Here is an 18,636-nt window from a genome sequence, read left to right on the forward strand (position 1 = left end):
AAAGTTAAGGGGTGACTTGAGCAGTCTGTGGGTATCTACATGGGGGATGGAAATTTTATAAGAAAGGGTTCTTCAGTCCAGCAGACAAAGGTACAGCCGGACCCGCTGGCTGCAAGTTGATGCTAGACAAATTCAGACTAGAAATAAGGTCCATATTTTTAACAGTAATTAACCCTGGGAACAATTTATGGGGTGGATTTTCCTGGCCCCTTTTAAATAGAGACTGGCTGTTTTTCTAAAAGATCTGCTCTAGATGAAACCAGGGATGTATTCAGGGCAGGTCTCCGGCCTGCGTTGTGCAGGAGGTCAGACTAGATTATCACAGTGGCTTCTTCTGGCTTTATGATCTATGGATAGATCGAGAAGCCAAGATTTTTGAAAGAGACAAGTGATTGGGAGGGCCTCGATTACTGGCTGAAAGATGTCCGCGCCCCGACCCTCGCAGGTGCTGCGGCATCCAGAACCGCGGGTCACTTTTGAAAATGTTGGCCTGTATGTGAGCATACAAACACCTGATCCACTCAAACTAGAATATCGGTTGATAGTCTGCGTTGTATGATTTGATCCTATTTAGTGCAGTATTTCATTATAGGGACCGTCTCTATCAGCTTCTTAGGAAGTGGCCCTTAGAAGAAGCTGATAAGAACAGCACAAGCAATGCTGGGTACAAGCTGGGGTGTCTATTTTTCTCTACAGGCCTGTATTTATTTGCATCGGTTGACCTGATTCTGTCATTTTCTGTGGCACTGACCCTCCCTGCCTGTGTGCGTCTCTCCCGGGGCTGAGAGTTTGCTCCCAGCCCCTAAATCTGACATCATTATTTGTCAGGGAAGGAGGGCGGGCTGGGGAGGAGGTTTTTGTTGGTAAAGAAAAGATTTGAATCAGAGCTCAAGATCCATTAAAGGGAGAAATCCAGCAAAAGCAGCTGAAATCCAGCTTGGAAAAGGGGTGGGGAAAAGGAGGAGAAAGAAATGAATCGATAATTTTAAAAAAAACCAACAAACCCAAACCCAACAACCACCCAAGAATTTAAACTGGTCTCAACCTCTTCAAGGAAAGTTAATCAATAAACTAATTAACTGCTTTGCAAGCGCTGAAATTAATAGATCAAAAGTATTAGCACCAGGGATCTGCAATTGCAAAGAGCTCAGACCAACAGCTTGTTTCCAAGGAGGCTGAATTACAAGACTCTTTATCTGAAATATTTTTTTAATTTAATTTGATTTTTTTTTTTTTTTTTTGCACCAAAAAAAATCGGGATTTTTTATTTTTATTTTTAATAAAAAAGAAAACCCAGGAAGGTTTTTAAAAAAACAAACAAACCCAGAGACAACGAAGAGGAGACGGTGAGGAAGATTTGCCAGGAAAAAAAATTTATTTTTATTTAAAAAAAAAAAAAAAAAGATTTGGGAAAATCTCTTTCTTGGTTCAAGCCTCGAGAGCCAGCAGCCTCTGAGCCCTTTGTTTGTGTCGCCACTGGAAAGTGTTGGGGCTGTAGTTAGGGTTGGGATTCTATTCTTGTCTCTTCAGCTGGGTCCGGTACGGAATTCGAAGCTCACCCCAAATTCACCCCTTTGGACCAATGAAGGAACCCGATGCTATTAAACTTTTTATTGGGCAGATCCCACGGAATTTGGAGGAGAAGGACCTCAAGCCAATTTTCGAGCAATTTGGGAAAATCTACGAACTGACAGTGATTAAGGATAAATACACTGGCATGCACAAAGGTAAAGAAGCAAGACTGGCGTAGCTAGAACAATAAAGAAACTCCCAACAATGGGATGGATGGGGGGGGGGCGGGGGGAGGAGGAGAAAACTGAATATGAAATGACAAAGCAAGAGCAGCCTGAGGAAAAAAGAGACTTGGGGATGTCGGATGAGATCAAATCATCTGTGGTGAGAAAGCAGAGAAAGTCGGGGCCGTACGAAATGGCCATGCATATTTAAATATAGGGCTTAGAGAGTGCGATGTAACAATAAGCCGTTTGCAGAGAGAGCAGGATGGTAACAGATGGCAGGAGGAACAAGAAGATAAAAGGCATCATGAATAGAGGCTGGATGTTTAACTGTATGCGCAATGGGTTTAGGGTATGGTGGAGATGTGGAGTTGGAGGCGGGGGAAGGGACAGTTCTCCTTCACCCCACCCTGACTCCAGTGGGGTAATTCCAGATTTGCACTGGGGAGAGAGGAGAATCAGGCCCTGTGGGGTGGGGGATGTTTGCGGCCCCATTTCCTACTGTAGCCGGACACCTTTTAGTCTCCCTTTTACCACAGGGCTTGAGTTATCACTTTATTCCCAAACCCAGGGAATATTCGTCTCTGGTATAACACTGGGCCAGGGGAAGCAGAGGTGAAAGTTGGGAGTTCTGATCCTAAATACCCTGGCTGGGCTTTGACAGATCCCTCGGGATTTCTTTCCTCCTATATAAAGAGAGGGTCGTCCTCCCCCCCACCCCCCGCGCCACTATCATTGCTTCTGTGGTCTTGCCAAATGGCAGATCCTTCTCTCTTTCTGAAGGAGGCCTGTCTCCAGACTGAAGCCTCTAGGTCAGAGCTAAATTTGTCTCTTCTGGTTAATTTCTTTTCTTTTCTTTTTTTTTTTTTTAAACAAACTTCCCCTCTTTCTTAGTTAGAATGAGAGCGAGTGGCCTTTAACAAACAGACGGGGTCTGCAGCTCCGAAGGTTAAATAGCCCGATGGGCATCTTAAATGCCAATTTCTTCATTCGAAATAAAGTTGTTAGTGGAATTTTTAAAAATCCTGCTTGGGGAAAATGAATTAAAACAAAAGCGAAGGCAGGTCAGGGTTAGATAAGCAGGTGATTCACACAAGATCATTTTCTAGAATTGGAGAATGTTCAACTTTTACAAGCCCAGAATTAAAGCAATGGAGGGAATTGGAAGATACCTAGCTTTACTGGACCGTATTTCAAGCTGGATTTAGGAATTCAGCCCTGGGGAAGGAGGCTGGCTGGCGAAGGTTCATAATGTGCAGTGTGGTGTGTTTGCTATTTCGAGCCAATGTTTACTTTCTTGCTTTCAAGCAGTGACCAAAAGAGACGAGATCAAAGCGTAGGAAAGGGGTATTGGACCCGTTTATAAATCAAGCCCATATAAACTGATGAGAGAGAGATCCGGGACTGCTGAAAAGCAGTGTAATAGCTCCACTGACTTCAGTAGACACGATGCCAATTCATCTCAGCTGAGAATGTGGCCCTTATTATATTTTTATAGCTGGTACATGTGGAAAACATCAACAATAACAACCTAGCTCTGACTTCAAAGCTGGCTTTTGGCTCTCTTTGTTGCTCAGTGGGTTTAAAACTTCTGTTTTAACCCCAGAGTGAGAGTGTGTATAGGACTGGCAGGCAGGAAGGTTTGAACATTTACAAACAAACCACAGATAAACCCTCGCTCAGATTGGCACTAAACCAAAAGGGCCCCTTAGGTGCAAATAATTATTTTATCAAACACAAATGCAAATGATTTAAATGCGGGAAGTAAAACAGAGAATGCTCCGGGGCAAGAGTTTTGTGCTTTAAAAAAACCCAAACCCACCCCTCCTTCCATAACAAAGATATTTAAATTATTCAAGGTGTGAAATAAGCTTCCATTTCCAGGAAGTCCCAGCGGGTGAAGATGTAGCAGGGTGGAACTGTACGGATGTGACACAAACTCGGTGCTGTTTGTTTTAACTGGCTCTCCAGCGCCAGTTACCATGCGGGGGGGCTGAAATACATGGAGGGGTTTGTCCAAGCTGATAAATTCAAGGAATCAAAATGGAGCGTCAGTGGGAGCTGAGGAAGCCGGTGCAATTACGAATCCTGAGTTTTCCAAGGGAGTGAGGGAGGGAGAATTTCTGACTCTAATAACCAGCACCAGAGGAGACCCTGAATGGGCCACTGTGAACTAGATCATCCTTTATTCCTATGGCACAGACAGCGCTAGGTGCTTTAGGGATGAAGGCAAAGCCCTTGCCTCCAAGAGTTTACCGTGAGCTAAGGCGCAGCTCAGCAGACTACCAGGTGTAGCACTTCCTACCCCGAGCAATGCTATGGAAGCCAATGGGCTAGTAAGCCCTACACCTGCCAGCAAAGAGTTTGCAGGCTCAAGTCTGAAATAATTACAGTCCTCGGGCAGGCTGGCATTGAAAAGCTTTGCTGTAATCCCAGCTGCTGGGCTGAGGTTTTGTTTTCAACATAGATTGAAATGGCCGGGGAAGGGAAGAGAAAAATCCTGATTTCCAGCGGCCGCCGAATATGAATGCAAAAAATCGGGGCCAGATTTGAGGCTGCGTGATAAAAGTGTTTGATTTTTTTTTTATGTCAGTATATTTTGTAACGCTCCTGCTCTGGATTTAGGGCCAAAAACCCTGGGGGGGGGACTCAGTTTCTCAAAAGGGGATTTAAAAAAAAAAAAGTGTTAATGATTTTTAACCCCGGTAAATGCTGCTCCCTTAAGAGGAGAGATGGGGGAGGTGCGGCTTGTGAAGGAAAGGGCTGCAGGTAAAATGTATCATCACAAAGGGCTTGACCCAGTTGCATGTTTACGTTCCAGTCCTGTGAGGTCCTCAGCACCCTGATGCTCCTGCCGACTTCAAGGGGCTTAGCACAGGGCAGATTTCCAGTCGCCCAGAGGGACCAGCTTTGCCCAAGGGCTCAGCACCCAACCTGGCCCCTGAGCCGCTGAGCTGAGCAATTAGGGTCCAATCCTGTGCCGTGCTGAACACCCGCTATCGTCCCCGTGACTTCAGGACGGGCTGGGTGCTCCGCACCCACACAGGGTTGGCTGCCGTTGCGGCTGGGATGAAGGCCGCTGCATCATCCCCCCCGGGAACAGAGGCAGAAAGGAGCTTCCCGGGCGAGGCCCTGGCAGATCTGCCCAGGGCCAGCCCCTTTCTGAAGCTACTGTTGTGTGCTCGGGCTCCCAAAACCCTGGTCAGGGCCAGGCCAGGGGCTGGGGTCGTCACTGTGAGATAACGAGGCGTGATCCCCCAGCCCCCCCTGAAAAATCAAGTCTGAGTCAAGCAGGTTTTCCCCTCTGCTTGGTCCCACTTGTTAAACTAGCAGCCCGGCCCTTTCCAGCCACGCCAGGGGCCAAACTCGCCCACGTCCACGCCACCGGGGGCCCCCCACATTGCAAGGTGGCCCCGTGCACTCAGCACTGACGTGACGCTCGCTGCTGGGCCTGCACAAGCCCGTGGCTCGACGAGGGCCCAGCTCCTGGGCCGGGCCTGGCGCCCAGGGGTGGATTTCTCTCGGCTTGGATGCATATTCACCCCAGAGGGGATGGAGGGGCTGGTGGTCCCTGCAACCCAGCTCTGGAAGGGGCGGCAGTATAGCCTGCCCCAGCTGGGAGCCAGATGCAAATGGCTCAAGGGGGGTGTCACGTGTTCCTTCAGAGGATAAAAGTCTGCTATAGCTACCCGCTAGGGGGGCTTCTCTTTCAGCTCGAGCGGCAGAGGCGTGGTCCTACCGGTGCTGGCGGCCCCCGGGATTCAGTCCCCCTGGTGGCGACCCCTAGACGATGACACGAATCTTCCTTCGGGGCCCCGCTGGCCCTTTGCCGAGGAGGTTTCTAGTGGGTTGTTAGCAAGAGAGGGGCAGGCTGCTGCCGTCCCTTGGGTAGCCCAGGGGGAGGGAGAACAGCTTTGGGGATAAGGCACTGAGCTGGGATGCAGGAGAGTTGCCGTCAAGGAGCTGTCTGTTGCCCCCTGACTGGCGCTGAGTAAATCCTTCCCCTAGGAGTTGCCCGCTGTGCTCAGTAGGGTGACTTGGGATGCAGACATGAGTTGGAGGATGCCTCACTCTGTGCCTCAGTTTCCCCATCCACACAAGGGGGATAAGGCTTCCCTAGAAGGTGGGGGAGTGGTGTAAGAATGGATCCATAGCGGTCTGTGATGGGAGCCCGGGGAGCTACAGCTGGGGAAGAGACCCCTGGGCTGGGTCGCCATCACAAGCAGGGGAGTCACACAACAGACGCGCACACCCTGGTTCCGCCCTCAGGCAGGCGTGTTTGGTGCCCGTGCAGGGGCAGCTCCCCGCTGGCGGGAAGGGGCGCTAGAGAGGCAGGGCTGAGGAGCGGGGCCCCCGCGGGCCCAGCTTCCGTCAGAAGCTGCTGGGAGAGCCGAGCCAACTCCTCCGGCTGCCAGCAACGGGGGACCTCCAGGCGGGCCGGCTGGAGCAAAACTGCTTTTCCACCTCGCTGCTCTCCGCAGCTTTCCCCCGGCAGGCAGCTAAATTTAGGCTCCGGCTAGGAAGGGAAAGCGCGTATTTTGCTCATGCATATTTTAAAGAGCCGGCCTTCCCAGGCCTGAGTGCTCTGCACAGCACCAGCCAAGGGGTGCCAAGGCCGGCGCTGGCACACATGCTTTGAACCCACTCCACATGGCGACCCGCCGTTTTGTCGCTCGCTCTGAGCTCACTCAGAAGCCACAAGCTTGCTCTGAGCTCCCCAGCAGGCTGGACAAGAGACTGAGCTGACAGAGGGGAGGAGGAGGAAAGCAGGGAGGTGGCTCTTCTCAGAAGAGGAAGTGAGGTCTAGTGGTTACAGCAGGGGGCTGGGAATCAGGACTCCTGGGTTCTAGTCTTGGCTCTCGGGGGATGTCTAGGGCAGAGGACGGGGGGCCAGGACTCCTGGGTTCTGTTCTCAGTTCTGCGGCTTTGCCCAGCACGACTTTGGGCACGTCAGTTCCCGTTCTGTGCCTCAGTTTCCCCTTCTGTAACACGAGGATGAGGCGAACACCAAATGGCTGGGTGAATTAATTCACCTTCCCCCAGTGGCTTGCGATCCCTGGACAAAGGGGTGCACCGAGCACGGCACTCGCATGCCTGGCCAAGCGTTGGCGTCTCAGCCTTTCAGGGCCAGATTTCTGAGTGACCTGCAGGGTCAGCTCCTGCTCGGGCGTGTGAACAACTTTCACAAGAGCAAAAATTAGCCTGGAAGCGGGAGCTACCAACTGCCGAGCACCGTTGGGAAGCTGGCCCTGATTTAGGGTCTGGAAACCCGGAGCTGCTCAGATCTCCAAGAGAAGGTTAAGGGGGGAGGCTTGGGCATGGTCTACGTGATTTCCAGATGCTCTTTAGTCTGGCAGCAAAACCCCAGGGAGTGATTGGAAGCTGACGCCGGACAAACTCAGTGCACATGTTTAGCGGGGAGGGCGGTTAACCAGCTCGCCTAGGGCTGGGGTGATTTCTCCATCACTGGAAGGCTGTAAATCAAGCCTGGCTGGCTAGAAAGCCGAGTTATGGGCCTGACCTAGGAGATGCAGGGGGGCGGTTCTCTGGCCTGGGTGACCCAGGAAGCTGACCAGGTGATGATCACGGCCCCTGCCTTAAAAAAAAACAAAAAAAAAACCAATCTCAGAATCTGTATTTTGCCCGACAGATATGAAACCTGAGGTTTGTTCCGTAAACCCCCCGACTCCTCCTCTGCTGCGTCTTTGTGGCGACTCACTCTTGCTGGGCGTTGTAGGTATTTTTAGCTTGCTTGCTTTCTTTGCCAGTGGAAAATGTTAAGTGGCTCAAGCGTGGGTGAGAGCGGCGATTCTAAAAGGCATCTGTATTTATTCGGTGTGTTGCACTGAGCCCAGAGAGCGAGGGGACAGGAGAGGGGCGTGTGCGCGCGCGCGTCTTGGGGAAGGCATATTATTTATTACTGCCGAGGGAGTTGAACTGCCGACCAGGCCTCTTCTCCCACCTGTTGCTGTGCTTTGTTTGTATTGCGGCCCTGCCCTGGGGCCCCAGGCAAGGTTCCCTACGCAGGGAGCTGTCCCTAGGGACAATAAAAACGGGCCGGCCCTGCTCTTAGGGGCGCGCAGCCCCCAGGGCAGGATTGCTCCTTGCCCAACGCTCTGCAGAACGTCCGTGGGCTGGGCTGTTTGACGGTGGCTTGCATGAGGCACTGGCACAGACGCTGACCCTTGTCTACGCTAGGGTGAGCTTTCCCCGGCTGATGTGCTGCGGGATCCGGCAGAGGGGACGTTTTTTGGGGGGGGGTGAGGTGGAGTTAGCCCGTCCTAGAGTGACCGGATGTCCCAATTTTATAGGGATAGTCCCAATAGTTGTGGCTTTTTCTTACACAGTCGCCTGTTACACCCCACCCTCCGATCCTGATTTTTCACGCTTGCTATCAGGTTACCCTAGCCCCTATCCATCCTTGCCTCCTCTGCTCAGGCCGCCAGCCCAGGGCCAGGGAGTACCAGCTGTAGTGGGGGTTTTGTGCTGCAGGGGCCTGATCTCTTCAGGATCTGGGCTGAGTCCTGCCAAACTCACTGCACACACGCCACCTGATTGTGACAGTGCGTAGCGCCTCTGCTGTCCTCTCTCTTCCCCTCCCCCCCAGCCTCCCCCGGCTTGGATTGCAGACAGTAACTGCCAGGGGACGCGCCCTGGATCTGCTGCTGACTTTCTGATCTCATGCAATGGGGCCAATTGGAGTGTGGGGGGGAGGGAGTTATTCTGGATGGAGCCTGGGGACGCGCCCCCTCTGTCCACTCCCTCTGGGAAGCGGGAGCTGGGTGGGGAGCCCGGGCCTTCTTGCTCACTGCACCTCCCACCCTGGTCCCCTCACCCCAGGCGGGGGCTGTGCACGAACTCTGCATTTCCATGCGCATGACACTGGCGCAACCAACAGTTCCGGGCACCCCACCCGTGACCTCAGCTCCCGCGCCAATCCACTTGGAGGCCGACCGCTGCAGGCAACTGGGCCAAGGCTGGAAGCCGGGGCTTCAAAGGAGACGAGCAGCCGGTTCCAAAGCCTGGCCCGGCATGGGGCATGCATCACCCTCTCTATCGCTGTCCCCCTCCCCCCAGGACTGCACCCCTCCTCCTGCTGTTCCCATCTCCCATCACCTTAACGGGGGTCCCAGAAGTTCCCCTCCACTCTCCAGACCTCGTCTTCCCTGCCTCCCCAGGAGCTGCGGGGATTAATCAAAGCTGATACTAATGTGGGATGCTCTGTTCTCCTTTCTCTGTCTGTGGCGGATCCCTGCTTTGTCTGTCCAGGGTGGGAGCAGCGCTCGTTTGGTGAGGCAGTGCAAGCTAGTGGTTAGAGCAGAGGGCATGGGAGCCAGATCTCCAGGGTATTGTCCCAGCTCTGGGAGGGTAGTGGGGCCTAGTGGTTAGAGCAGGGGAGGCTTAGGAATCAGGAATCCTGGGTACTGTTTCCAGGCACAGGCCAGTTGCAGGTTTTTCTTTGCTGTGTAGACATCCCCTTTGTCATCTCGGGGCAAATAATTTCCCAGCTCTGTGCCTCAGTTTCCCCTCAGTGGCTGTGACATAAGGTCGGCGCTGCAGGAGTCTTGGGCGGGTGCAGGTGTAAAGAGCGCTATGAAATCAATGCTAGCACAGGGATTGCCAGGAGGATTTGGGGCATGTGTCTCCCCCACGTCAGCAAGGGGCAGGTGTGCACAGGTGCTGGAATACCCTCGCATCTGTGAGGTGGGCTTGAGAACAACCGTCCCAGGGTCCTCCCCACCAGTCTCGCATTGTGGGAGTCCAGAGCCTCCCGGCCAAGCAGGGACAGGCGCTGTGTCGGTCCACACAGCACCAAGGAACTGGGTTCTCGGGCGAACCCAGATCAGTCCCTATGAAATGAGTTGCGGGGGGGTCTCAGCCCAGCTCGGTCTGTCCAGCAATTGCAAGGGCAGGCTCGGGGGTGAGGGTGCAGATCTCCGAGTCTTCGCAGCCTCCCCTTATCTGGGGCAGTAAATTGTTGTTATTACAGATCCCCTGGCCCCAGCCCTGACTGCGCCACGGACTGTGAGAATCCGGTACACAGCGAGGCTGGCACGGACATTGATCTCCTGCCTGGAGGCGTTAGGACAAAGGGGCAGATTAGATCTGGAGCAGTTGCTGCGGGCGGAGGCGGCACCGGAGAGGGAGGCTGTCAGGGGGGTGGGAATGGCCGGGGGCCGAGATCTGGGTTGGGGGGCCCTTTGACTGATCCTATTTTAATCTTCCCAGCTCCGATTTGCCAGGCCCAGATCCTGCTCTCGGCTAAATCGGGAGTGACTCCAACGAAGTCATCAATGGCACACGGGGCAGACCCTGATCTCAGTTCTGGTGTAAATCCAGAGTGACTCCACTGACGTCAATGGCGTGAGGGCGCGACTCTGCTTTGCCACTTATGCCAATGGAGTGACTCTGGACTCACACCCGTTGCCACTTCGCACAGACTTTACACTGGTTGCTTTCCACTGATGCGCCAGCCAATGGGCACGAGAGCAGCGACGCCCAGGCAGGTCCCTTCCTGCCCAAAACATGGGCTCTGGGGACCCCTCGGGCTCTAGTATTCCACCGGGGGTTAAATCAGCCGTCTCTGCTTGTCTCTTGCTTTGGGGGAGCTGCAAGGCCCAGCCAGGGACTGTGAGACTGGGGTGGGGGTGGGCGGGAGGGAGCAGAGTTTGTTGATAGTGTTAAACTTGTTTTCCATTGACAAGTAGAATGGCTCACAGCCAGGTGGGACAGAGCAGCCAGGGTAATTCTAGAGAATGATGGGCCAGCGGTTCCGGTGACACCCTCGCCTGGCTGCCCTGCTCTGCTGCAGACTCCCTCGGTGATCTTGGGCAAATTACTTGGCCTGTCTGTGCCTCGGTTTCCCCATCTGTACAATAGGGTAAAAGCCTTGCCCTGCCTCACCGAGGGGTGTGCGTGTGAGGATACATGTATCTAGTTTTTATAAATTTATCTAGAATTTATCTAGTTCTTTTACGAACCCCCTTATAGTCTTGGCCTTCGCAACATCCTCTGGCAAGAACTTCCACAGGTTGACTGTGCGGTGTGTGAAGAAATACTTCCTTTTGTTCGTTTTAAACCTGCTGCCTATTCATTCCATTTGGTGGCCCCTCGGTTTTGTGTTATGAGACGTAAATAACACTTCCTTATATGCTTTCTCCTTATCAGCCATGATTTTATAGGCCTCTATCATATCACCCCCTTAGTCATCTCTTTTCTGAGCTGAAAAGTCCCAGTCTTACTAATCTCTCCTCATACAGGAGCTGGTCCATACCCCTCATCATTTAGTTGCCCTTTTCTGTACCTTTTCCAATTCCAATCTATCTTTTTTGAGATGGGGCGACCAGATCTGCACGCAGTATTCAAGATGTGGGCGTGCCACGGATGTATAAAGCGGCAATATGGTATTTTCTGTCTTATTATCCCTCCCTTTCCTAATGATTCCCAACGTTCTGTCAGCTTTTCTGGCTGCTGCTGCACACTGAGTAGATGTTTTCAGAGAACTAGCCACGATGACTCCGAGATCTCTTTCTTGAGTGGTAACAGCTAATTTAGACCCCATCATGTTATATGTATAGTTGGGATGATGTTTTCCAATGTGCATTTACTTTGCATTTATCAACTCTGACTTTCATCTGCCATTTTGTTGCCCAGTCACTCAGTTTTGTGAGATCCCTTTGTAACTCTTTGCAGTTTGATTTGGACTTAGCTATCTTGAGTAGTTTTATATCAGCTGCAAATTTTGCCACCTCACTGTTTACCCCCTTTTCCAGATCATTTATGAATATGCTGAACAGCTCTGGTCCCAATACAGACCACTGTGGGACACCACTATTTACCTCTCTCCATTCGGAAAACTGACCATTTATTCCTACCCTTTGGTTTCTGGTCTTTTAACCAGTTATTGATCCAGGAGAGGACCTTCCCTCTTATCCCATGACCGGTTACTTGCTTAAGAGCCTTTGGAGAGTGACCTTGTCAAAGGCTTTCTGAACACCTAAGTACACTATAGCCACTGGATCACCCTTCTCCACATGCTTGTTGACTCCCTCAAAGAATTCTAGTAGATTGGTGAGGCATGATTTTCCTTTACCAAAACCATGTTGACTCTTCCCCAACAAATTGTGTTTATCTAGATGGCTGATAATTCTGTTCTTTACTATAGTTTCAACCAATTTGTCTGGTTCTGAAGTTAGGCTTACCAGCCTGTAATTGCCGGGATCGCCTCTGGATTTTGTAGAATTATTCAATCCCCTCTCACCCACAGTATCTGAGTCCCCTACTGTGCTGCTGGCAGGGAGCCCAGAGAGAGAAAGGGCAGAGTTTTCCACCCACAACCGATGTGTGACAGCTTTTCAAAATGGCCGCAGAGCAGGTGTTAGCTTCTTTTCTCTGCTTGCCCAGTGCCTAGCGCCAGGAGGGACTGTAGCCCAGAACTGGGGGTTCTAGATGGTACAGCGATGCAAAGAACAACTCAAGAACAATTATTGCCAAGTTAGGAGCTGCTGGATGCTGAGCACTTTGGGCGACCTGAGCCCTTCGAGAGAGCCAAGCGCTTGACCATCTGGCCTTGGTGGGCCTGATGCCATAAAATCTGGCCTTGTGTGACTTGCTCCGGGTTACTCAGGACGTCTGTGGCATAGCTCAGAATTGAAGCCAGATGCTTTGAGTCCCAGGCCAGCAACTTAACGTCAAAACCGCTCTCTGAACGCCCATAGTTCGCTTGCTCCGATCAAAGGAACCTCGGCCCACCTCATCCATGGGAGGGAGGCACCTAAATGTGGTCCGGGATCTGGGCCTGAATGTCAGCAGCAGTATCACAACCTCAAGCCACTAAAAATCGCAAGTCAGACCTCAAGAAGTCATGAGATCGGCTTCAAAACCAGGAGATTTGTTTTGAACATGATAAATGTGGGGGCTTGTTTGCTTTGTCTCCCAGTTCTTCGGGTGCCCCCAGCTCACATTTTCCAGCTTCTCACCAGAACCGGGAGAGCTAGAAACTTACAGGGATTTTTTTTTTTTTAAAGGGAAGGTGAGATTCTCCCCTAGTCCCATGAATCCAGGAGCTGGGACTTTGAGGGAAAACATCCAGCACTACGCTAAAAGCTGCAGGAGGGTGGAGAGCAAAAGTCTGCATGTTCTCCACCCTGTTGTGAAATAAGGGTAAAAATGGACAGCAGCGGGGTGGAAGATGTGGCTGGAGAAACGGGCCATGTATGCTCCATTGGGAGAGAGCCTGTCTTTCGTTTCAAAGCACCAGAGGAGGGTTCCTGGCTGGGTTTGCTGGACTCTCTAGTAATAGAAAGTCTAACACTCAAACAGAGCAACCATTTCTTTCCCTGATTTGATTTCCTCCCGGCTACATCCATGTCATTCCATTACTGCGCTCGGATGGGCCATATGACATCGCTCTGTCTTTTCCGTTTGTCCCTTTCAGTTCCTTTCTCCGTTGGCGCCTTGCTCCGTAGCTGTCAGGCCGTTACGATCTGCATTGCCAGTAGCAGCCCGAGCGAGTCCAGGGCGCCCCACAGCGCTGGGATCTGTGCAAACACTGAGAGGGAGACAGCCCCTGGCCCGGAGAGCTCACAATCGAAATAGACAAGAAAGAGTGTGAGCCTCTTTGTGCGCACGGAGGCTCAGAGAGATGAAGGCACAGATCCTCAGAGGGAATTAGGCACCTGACTCCCATGGACATCAATCACCTAATTCCCTTTGTGGATCTGTCTCATAGTGACTTGCCCAGGGGCATGCAGGAGTCGGTGGCAGAGCTGGGAATTGATCCTAGATCTCCTGAATGCTGGCCTAGTGACTTATCCCCTTTCCTTTCCCCTCCCTTCAACCACGCCCACCTCCCCACCCTGGGAAAATCTCCCAGCCTGGGAACCCCTGGGAAGTTCACGGTTCCCCCTTTGGTCCGTGGCGTACCCCTTGCTACTGTCCCTTTGTCCCAGGAGCCCTTTAAAGTGAAGGGACGATATTGGCAAGGGGGGTTGTTGTGTTGGGGGGCAGGAATCCGAGGGACCACGGCGCCCGTGACCCTTCCCCTCTGCTTTCTCTCTGCTGCAGGATGCGCGTTCCTGACCTACTGCGCCCGGGAATCGGCCCTCAAGGCGCAGAGCGCGCTGCACGAGCAGAAAACGCTTCCCGGGGTGAGTCCTCACAGGGCGATAAAGGGGCGTGCTGGGAAGGTTGGGGGAGGGGGGCACCTTGGACAGGGGAGTCTCTCCATGATCTCTGGCAACAAACGCCCAAACGTCGCCGCGAACACCCGGCGCCGGTTTTATTGTGTGTGTTGTTCCCCCGCCCCCCATCATCAGCACTGGCGAGGGAGCAGGGCGCCCTAAAATCTCCCACCACATGCCTGAGAAGGGTTGAATCGGAGTCCGGGTCGGCCCTGACGAGCGGGGCGTTTTGGGCCCTGCCACTGGCGTGGGGCGAGGCCAGGGAGCTGGGGGGGCGGGGGTCTATTTCCCATGGCATCCGCTCTGCTTGGTTCAGGCGAGGGGGGCGGAGACGAGGGGCCTTGGCAGGACAGGGGGGGATGGCACAGCTCTAGGGGCGCTGGTCGCCTGCTGACGTAGCTGGCGCTCTGCTTATGCCGCCTTCTCCACCCAAGGTGACTCGCTTTTGAAGGCAGTTACTTCTTCGCATGCTGCCGGTGGGGGGGTTTCAGGGTGCCGGGTGCTGGCTGGTGGGTGTGGTTGTGGCGCCGGGCGGGGGCCTGTGCCCTGGCTCTGCCAGTCACTTTGCATTGGCTTTGGAGCGTTTTTGGTGCCCGGCTGGCAGCTGTCAGCAGCAAAGTCCTGTATGTGTGGCTCCAGGCACAGAAGTAGGGAGACCTACCCCGCCACCCTCGGGCCACACCCCTGCGCTCCAGGGACCCCCCCTTCTAGGGGACAGAGGCTGGCACTGAGGCTCCACGAACTAATTTCACTCAGAGGCCACCAAACTGCTGACAGAAGCACCGCCAGCTCGTCCGCGCTGAGCAGGGCTGGATTTGAACCGGCGACATCTAGCCGTGAAAGTGGACTCCCGCTAGGCCATACTCCCAGGGCCAAGTGTAGAACCCAGGAGTCCTGGACTCCCGCTGCGGGGACCCTCCCCAGCCCGAGGCAGGCGGTGAGCAGAGCCCTGACTTCCTGCAGGGGAAGAGCCGGACCCGGGACCGCAGCTGATCACGTGGCTGAGCAGCCGGGGGATCTGTTCATGAAAACCCACAAAGGCCGAAGGTCTCCCCTCAGCCTGAGCAAGCGGCCGGGATGCTGGGGGCGGGAGGGCAGGACGCGGCTGGGCAAGCTCTCCCGTCCCTCGTAGAACAACAAGGGCAAAGAATAAAGCCCCTTCGTGCCTCCGAATGGGGAAAAACCAGCCGGATGGAACCGTGGTGACAGGCTGGGAGGAGAGGCTGCCTTGGCATCCCCATAGCAACCCTCACGGGCATCTCCCCCTGAGACAACGGTTCCACCGGGGGCGGATTTGCTCCCTCCTCATCTTCCCACCCCGTTGGACCCCATTCGAAAGAGAGGGCGACATCGCTGGTCCCCCAACACACACACACTAGCTTTCCATCATCCCCCCTGACGCACAAACACAGAATCCAAGCGTATTTTGGCTGGGGAAAGAGGGGGGCCAGACGCAGATACTTGGTTTCTCGCCTCCGCCCTTCTGAACGTTGGGAGCAGATGTTGCAGAGCAGGGGCTTTGTCTTGGGAGAGTCCTTTGATTCTGCTTTTTCCATCCCCTTTCGCCACCTGCTTTTCTTCCCCGGCCCTTCATGTGCCGGTGGATTGTTGCGTGCGCCTGTGTCTGATTGTGATTGGAGTGTGCAGCCATGGAGCTGGGAGCTCAGCCTTTGTGTGTGTTTGTTTAGCGAGTGTGTGATTTGTAGCGTGCATGCATCTCGTGTGGACATGGTTCTCTGCGGCCGTTTGCCAGGTGCCGGCGTGATCTCACACGCGCGCGTGTCTGTGTGTAGACGCCCGTGTTTATCACATTCCTAAACCAATGTCGCCCTGTGCCGGGTGTGAGCACATAGGCATGAAACACCAGGTGTTACACCCATTGGGGGTAAATGCCTGGGCCTAATGCAGGGCACCAGGGAATCAGGGCATGTGGCGTGCGATCGCGGGCATGTTTCTAGCAGGGGTCTGTGCATTTGTGAATCGGTGTGTCTTTTGCGTACAGCTTTGTGTGCTCGCCCGGGTGTGCGTGTTTTCTGCGGAGGCCTGATGTGGGTGGGATTCTCAGGTGTCTTTTAGCCTGACTCTTGGTGATTTTTGCACGTGTGCGTGTCTGTCTCTGGGAGCCTGGGGGTGTTTTAGCGGAGGGGGACCAGAGGACTAGGGGACAGCTGGGGGTGTCACGCTTGGGTGCGGCTCTTTGACTCCTCTCTTAGCGCGCAGGCTCAGGTGTGGCCATCACACCCCCCCCCTTGGTGCATCTGTGGCAGCTCTCATGCTGCAGGGCGTGATGCCCACCATCACTGGGGGGGGCGGTTCCCCAGGGAGCAGCTCCCATGAGCTCGGGTCTCTGGGGGAGGGAGGGAGATGGTGGGTTTTTAATGCCCCCCCCCCAACCAGGGCACTGGCATCCTGGCTCTGCACTGCGCCCCCTTCCCCGCCCTCTTGGGCCATCATTTATAGTGTGCGAAAGGGGTGTAAACAGTGCCCAGCCCCAATGCCCCCCCCATTGGGAGCAAGGGACGTTGCACAGGTGTGAACGGTGATCCCAGTGCAAGACAGACCCTGGATTCGCTGCTCGTTTCCTGGGGGGAGCTGGGCGGAGGGGAGAGGGGCTGGTTCAGTGACACAGCCCCTTCGAGGGAGCCTTTCCCCGGTGCTCTGAGAGCAGTTGGGCTTGGTGGGATCTCCCCCAGGGAGCTTGGCCGAGAACGTGGGGCCTTCACTCGGGCCCCAGCCAGGCGGCACCGTGGCTCTGCTGCTGTCGCATCGGGCGCCCAGGGAAGGAGGGGCCGGCCAGCTAGTGCCCACACTCAGCCCCGCTCCAGGTCTGCAGGTGGAAGTGCCTGAGCCCTAGACATGCACCAGGCTCTAGAACCCACGTTCTGGGCTCCCGGCACCAGGCTCTAGAACCCACGTTCTGGGCTTCATGCATCAGACTTCCATGGAAGTTAGGAGCCTAAATGCTGCTCAGGATCCAGGCCTAGATCCCAAACTCCCAGCTCCCTGCACCACGTTCCAGGTTCTGGGCTGTAGGTTCTAGGTCTCAGCTCCAGGCTCGGAGCTCCAGCCACGTTGTCTGGCCACAGCCTCCCACCCCCTGCTCTAACCCACTAGACCCCACTCCCCTCCCAGAGCTGGGGACAGAACCCAAGAGTGCTGGCTCCCAGCCCTCCCACCCCCCACTCTAGCCCATAGGATCCCATGTGGCATCTTCCAGCTGGACTTTTCCCTAGCAAAGGCTGCGTTGTGTGTGTGTCCATTTGCAGGGCCCTGCTCTGCTGTCCCCGTCCCCCCCTTCGATGCCCCCTCCTCTTCTCCATCCTGTTCTTTCCCCATCGCTTCAGCTTTGTTCTTCCCGTCTCTCTCTGTGTCTCTTGGGTTGATTTAAAGGCGCTCCCTCCTTTGCTCAGCGGTTGTTGCCCTGGGGGTCAGGGTGCCTGGCACCGCCCCGTCTTCCAGGGCAGGTGGTCCCAGCTCAGGGTGTTGGTAGGTGAGAGGCTGCGCGCTGTCTGTCTGGTGAAGGGGGGCCTTGAATTTTCAGTCCTTGCAGGAGTCTCTATAGCCACTTCTTGCACAAGCAAGCTGTGCCCGTGTAAGGATGCAGACACATGCCGGGGTACATGTGTACATGTACGCAGGTGCCGGCTTGCGTGTGCTTCACACGTGTGCAAAGGGATGCCACGCGTCTGCATACGAGAGGAGGCCTGTGTTGGCATATGCAGGGCATGGGCCTGTCTGTGCGGGAGGGAGTGTGCCTGCGTGTGCATTTGCGTGTGGGGCGGGAGATGCATGTGTGTCTGTGGGCTGGGGACACGTGTGCATTTGCACATACATGCGAGCAGATGCGTGTGCATTTGCGTGTAAGCCTCCAGGGCTGAGCTGCCCTGGAGAGGCCAGTTCGCACGGGCCCAGTGATGCATGGGCTCCGGCACGCCGGGCAGTTGGCCTGTTGTTATTCAATTTCTTGTTTCCCTGGTTTTTCGAAGCAATGTCTGGGGCTGCCGCCAAGGCTGCGAGAAGCAAATAGCCCCGTGCGCAGCGTTTCCTGTGATCCCGTGCGAAGGGCATTTAGATCCGGGCGTGCCAGGCCCCCAGGAAGGGTCACAGGTGGCTGCCTATGAAAGCTAGAGCGTTGCCCCTCAACTCCGTGGCTCTGAAACCAGAAACATGGGCAGGTCCCTTGCGCGGCCCCCTCGGGCTGCACCGGAGAGGCGATGCCCCCACCGGCTGTGGCAGACCCCACCGTCAGCGGGACGAGGCCCCCCAGCCAGCCAGGTGGGTTATGGAGCTTGGAAAGCTGGTCCTTGGGGGGGCTGCCGGCTCTGGGGACTGGGAGCATCGTGCCGGGTCTGTCCCCTCCCGCTTGCCGATTGCACCCCCCCCCCGCCCCCCGGATCTGCTTGAAATGAGTTTGTTGGGTCTCAGCCCACATCCTAGCTGGGGGTGGGGGGTCCTCATCTTCCACACGCACTTGGGCACCGACTGGCCCCCTGGTTGGCATTCCTGGCTGAGGGGAATTGAAACAGCCACATCCCAGGGCCACCTGCCGGGCAGAGCCGTGTCTCAGCTGATCCATGGGTGGCGAATGTGCCCGTCACCGCAGCCTCTGGGCCCATGGGAGCGGTGGGTGAAGGGACCTGACGCTGGCAGGTTCCCTTTTGTTTGGGGAGGCCGTGGGTGCCCAGCTGGGTTATAAATAGCCCCATCTGTTCCTGGCA

The 18,636-nt window shown here is 54.7% G+C and overlaps 1 protein-coding gene across 1 annotated transcript in view; it reads left to right on the forward strand.

The window, feature by feature from the left end:
• The first annotated feature begins 1,582 nt into the window (after window positions 1-1,582).
• LOC137167500 (CUGBP Elav-like family member 3) overlaps window positions 1,583-18,636 on the forward strand; it is a 39,847-nt gene continuing 22,793 nt past the window's right edge. The window contains exons 1-2 of the mRNA XM_067569713.1: window positions 1,583-1,727; window positions 13,803-13,885. Coding sequence (XP_067425814.1) covers window positions 1,583-1,727; window positions 13,803-13,885 — 228 coding nt within the window. The remainder of the gene's footprint in view (window positions 1,728-13,802; window positions 13,886-18,636) is intronic.

The sequence above is a fragment of the Emydura macquarii genome, unplaced genomic scaffold (genome assembly GCF_026122565.2).
Source record: "Emydura macquarii macquarii isolate MOO-44397 ecotype Brisbane River unplaced genomic scaffold, CSIRO-AGI_Emac_v2 contig_2924, whole genome shotgun sequence".
Lineage (NCBI taxonomy): Eukaryota > Metazoa > Chordata > Testudines > Chelidae > Emydura > Emydura macquarii.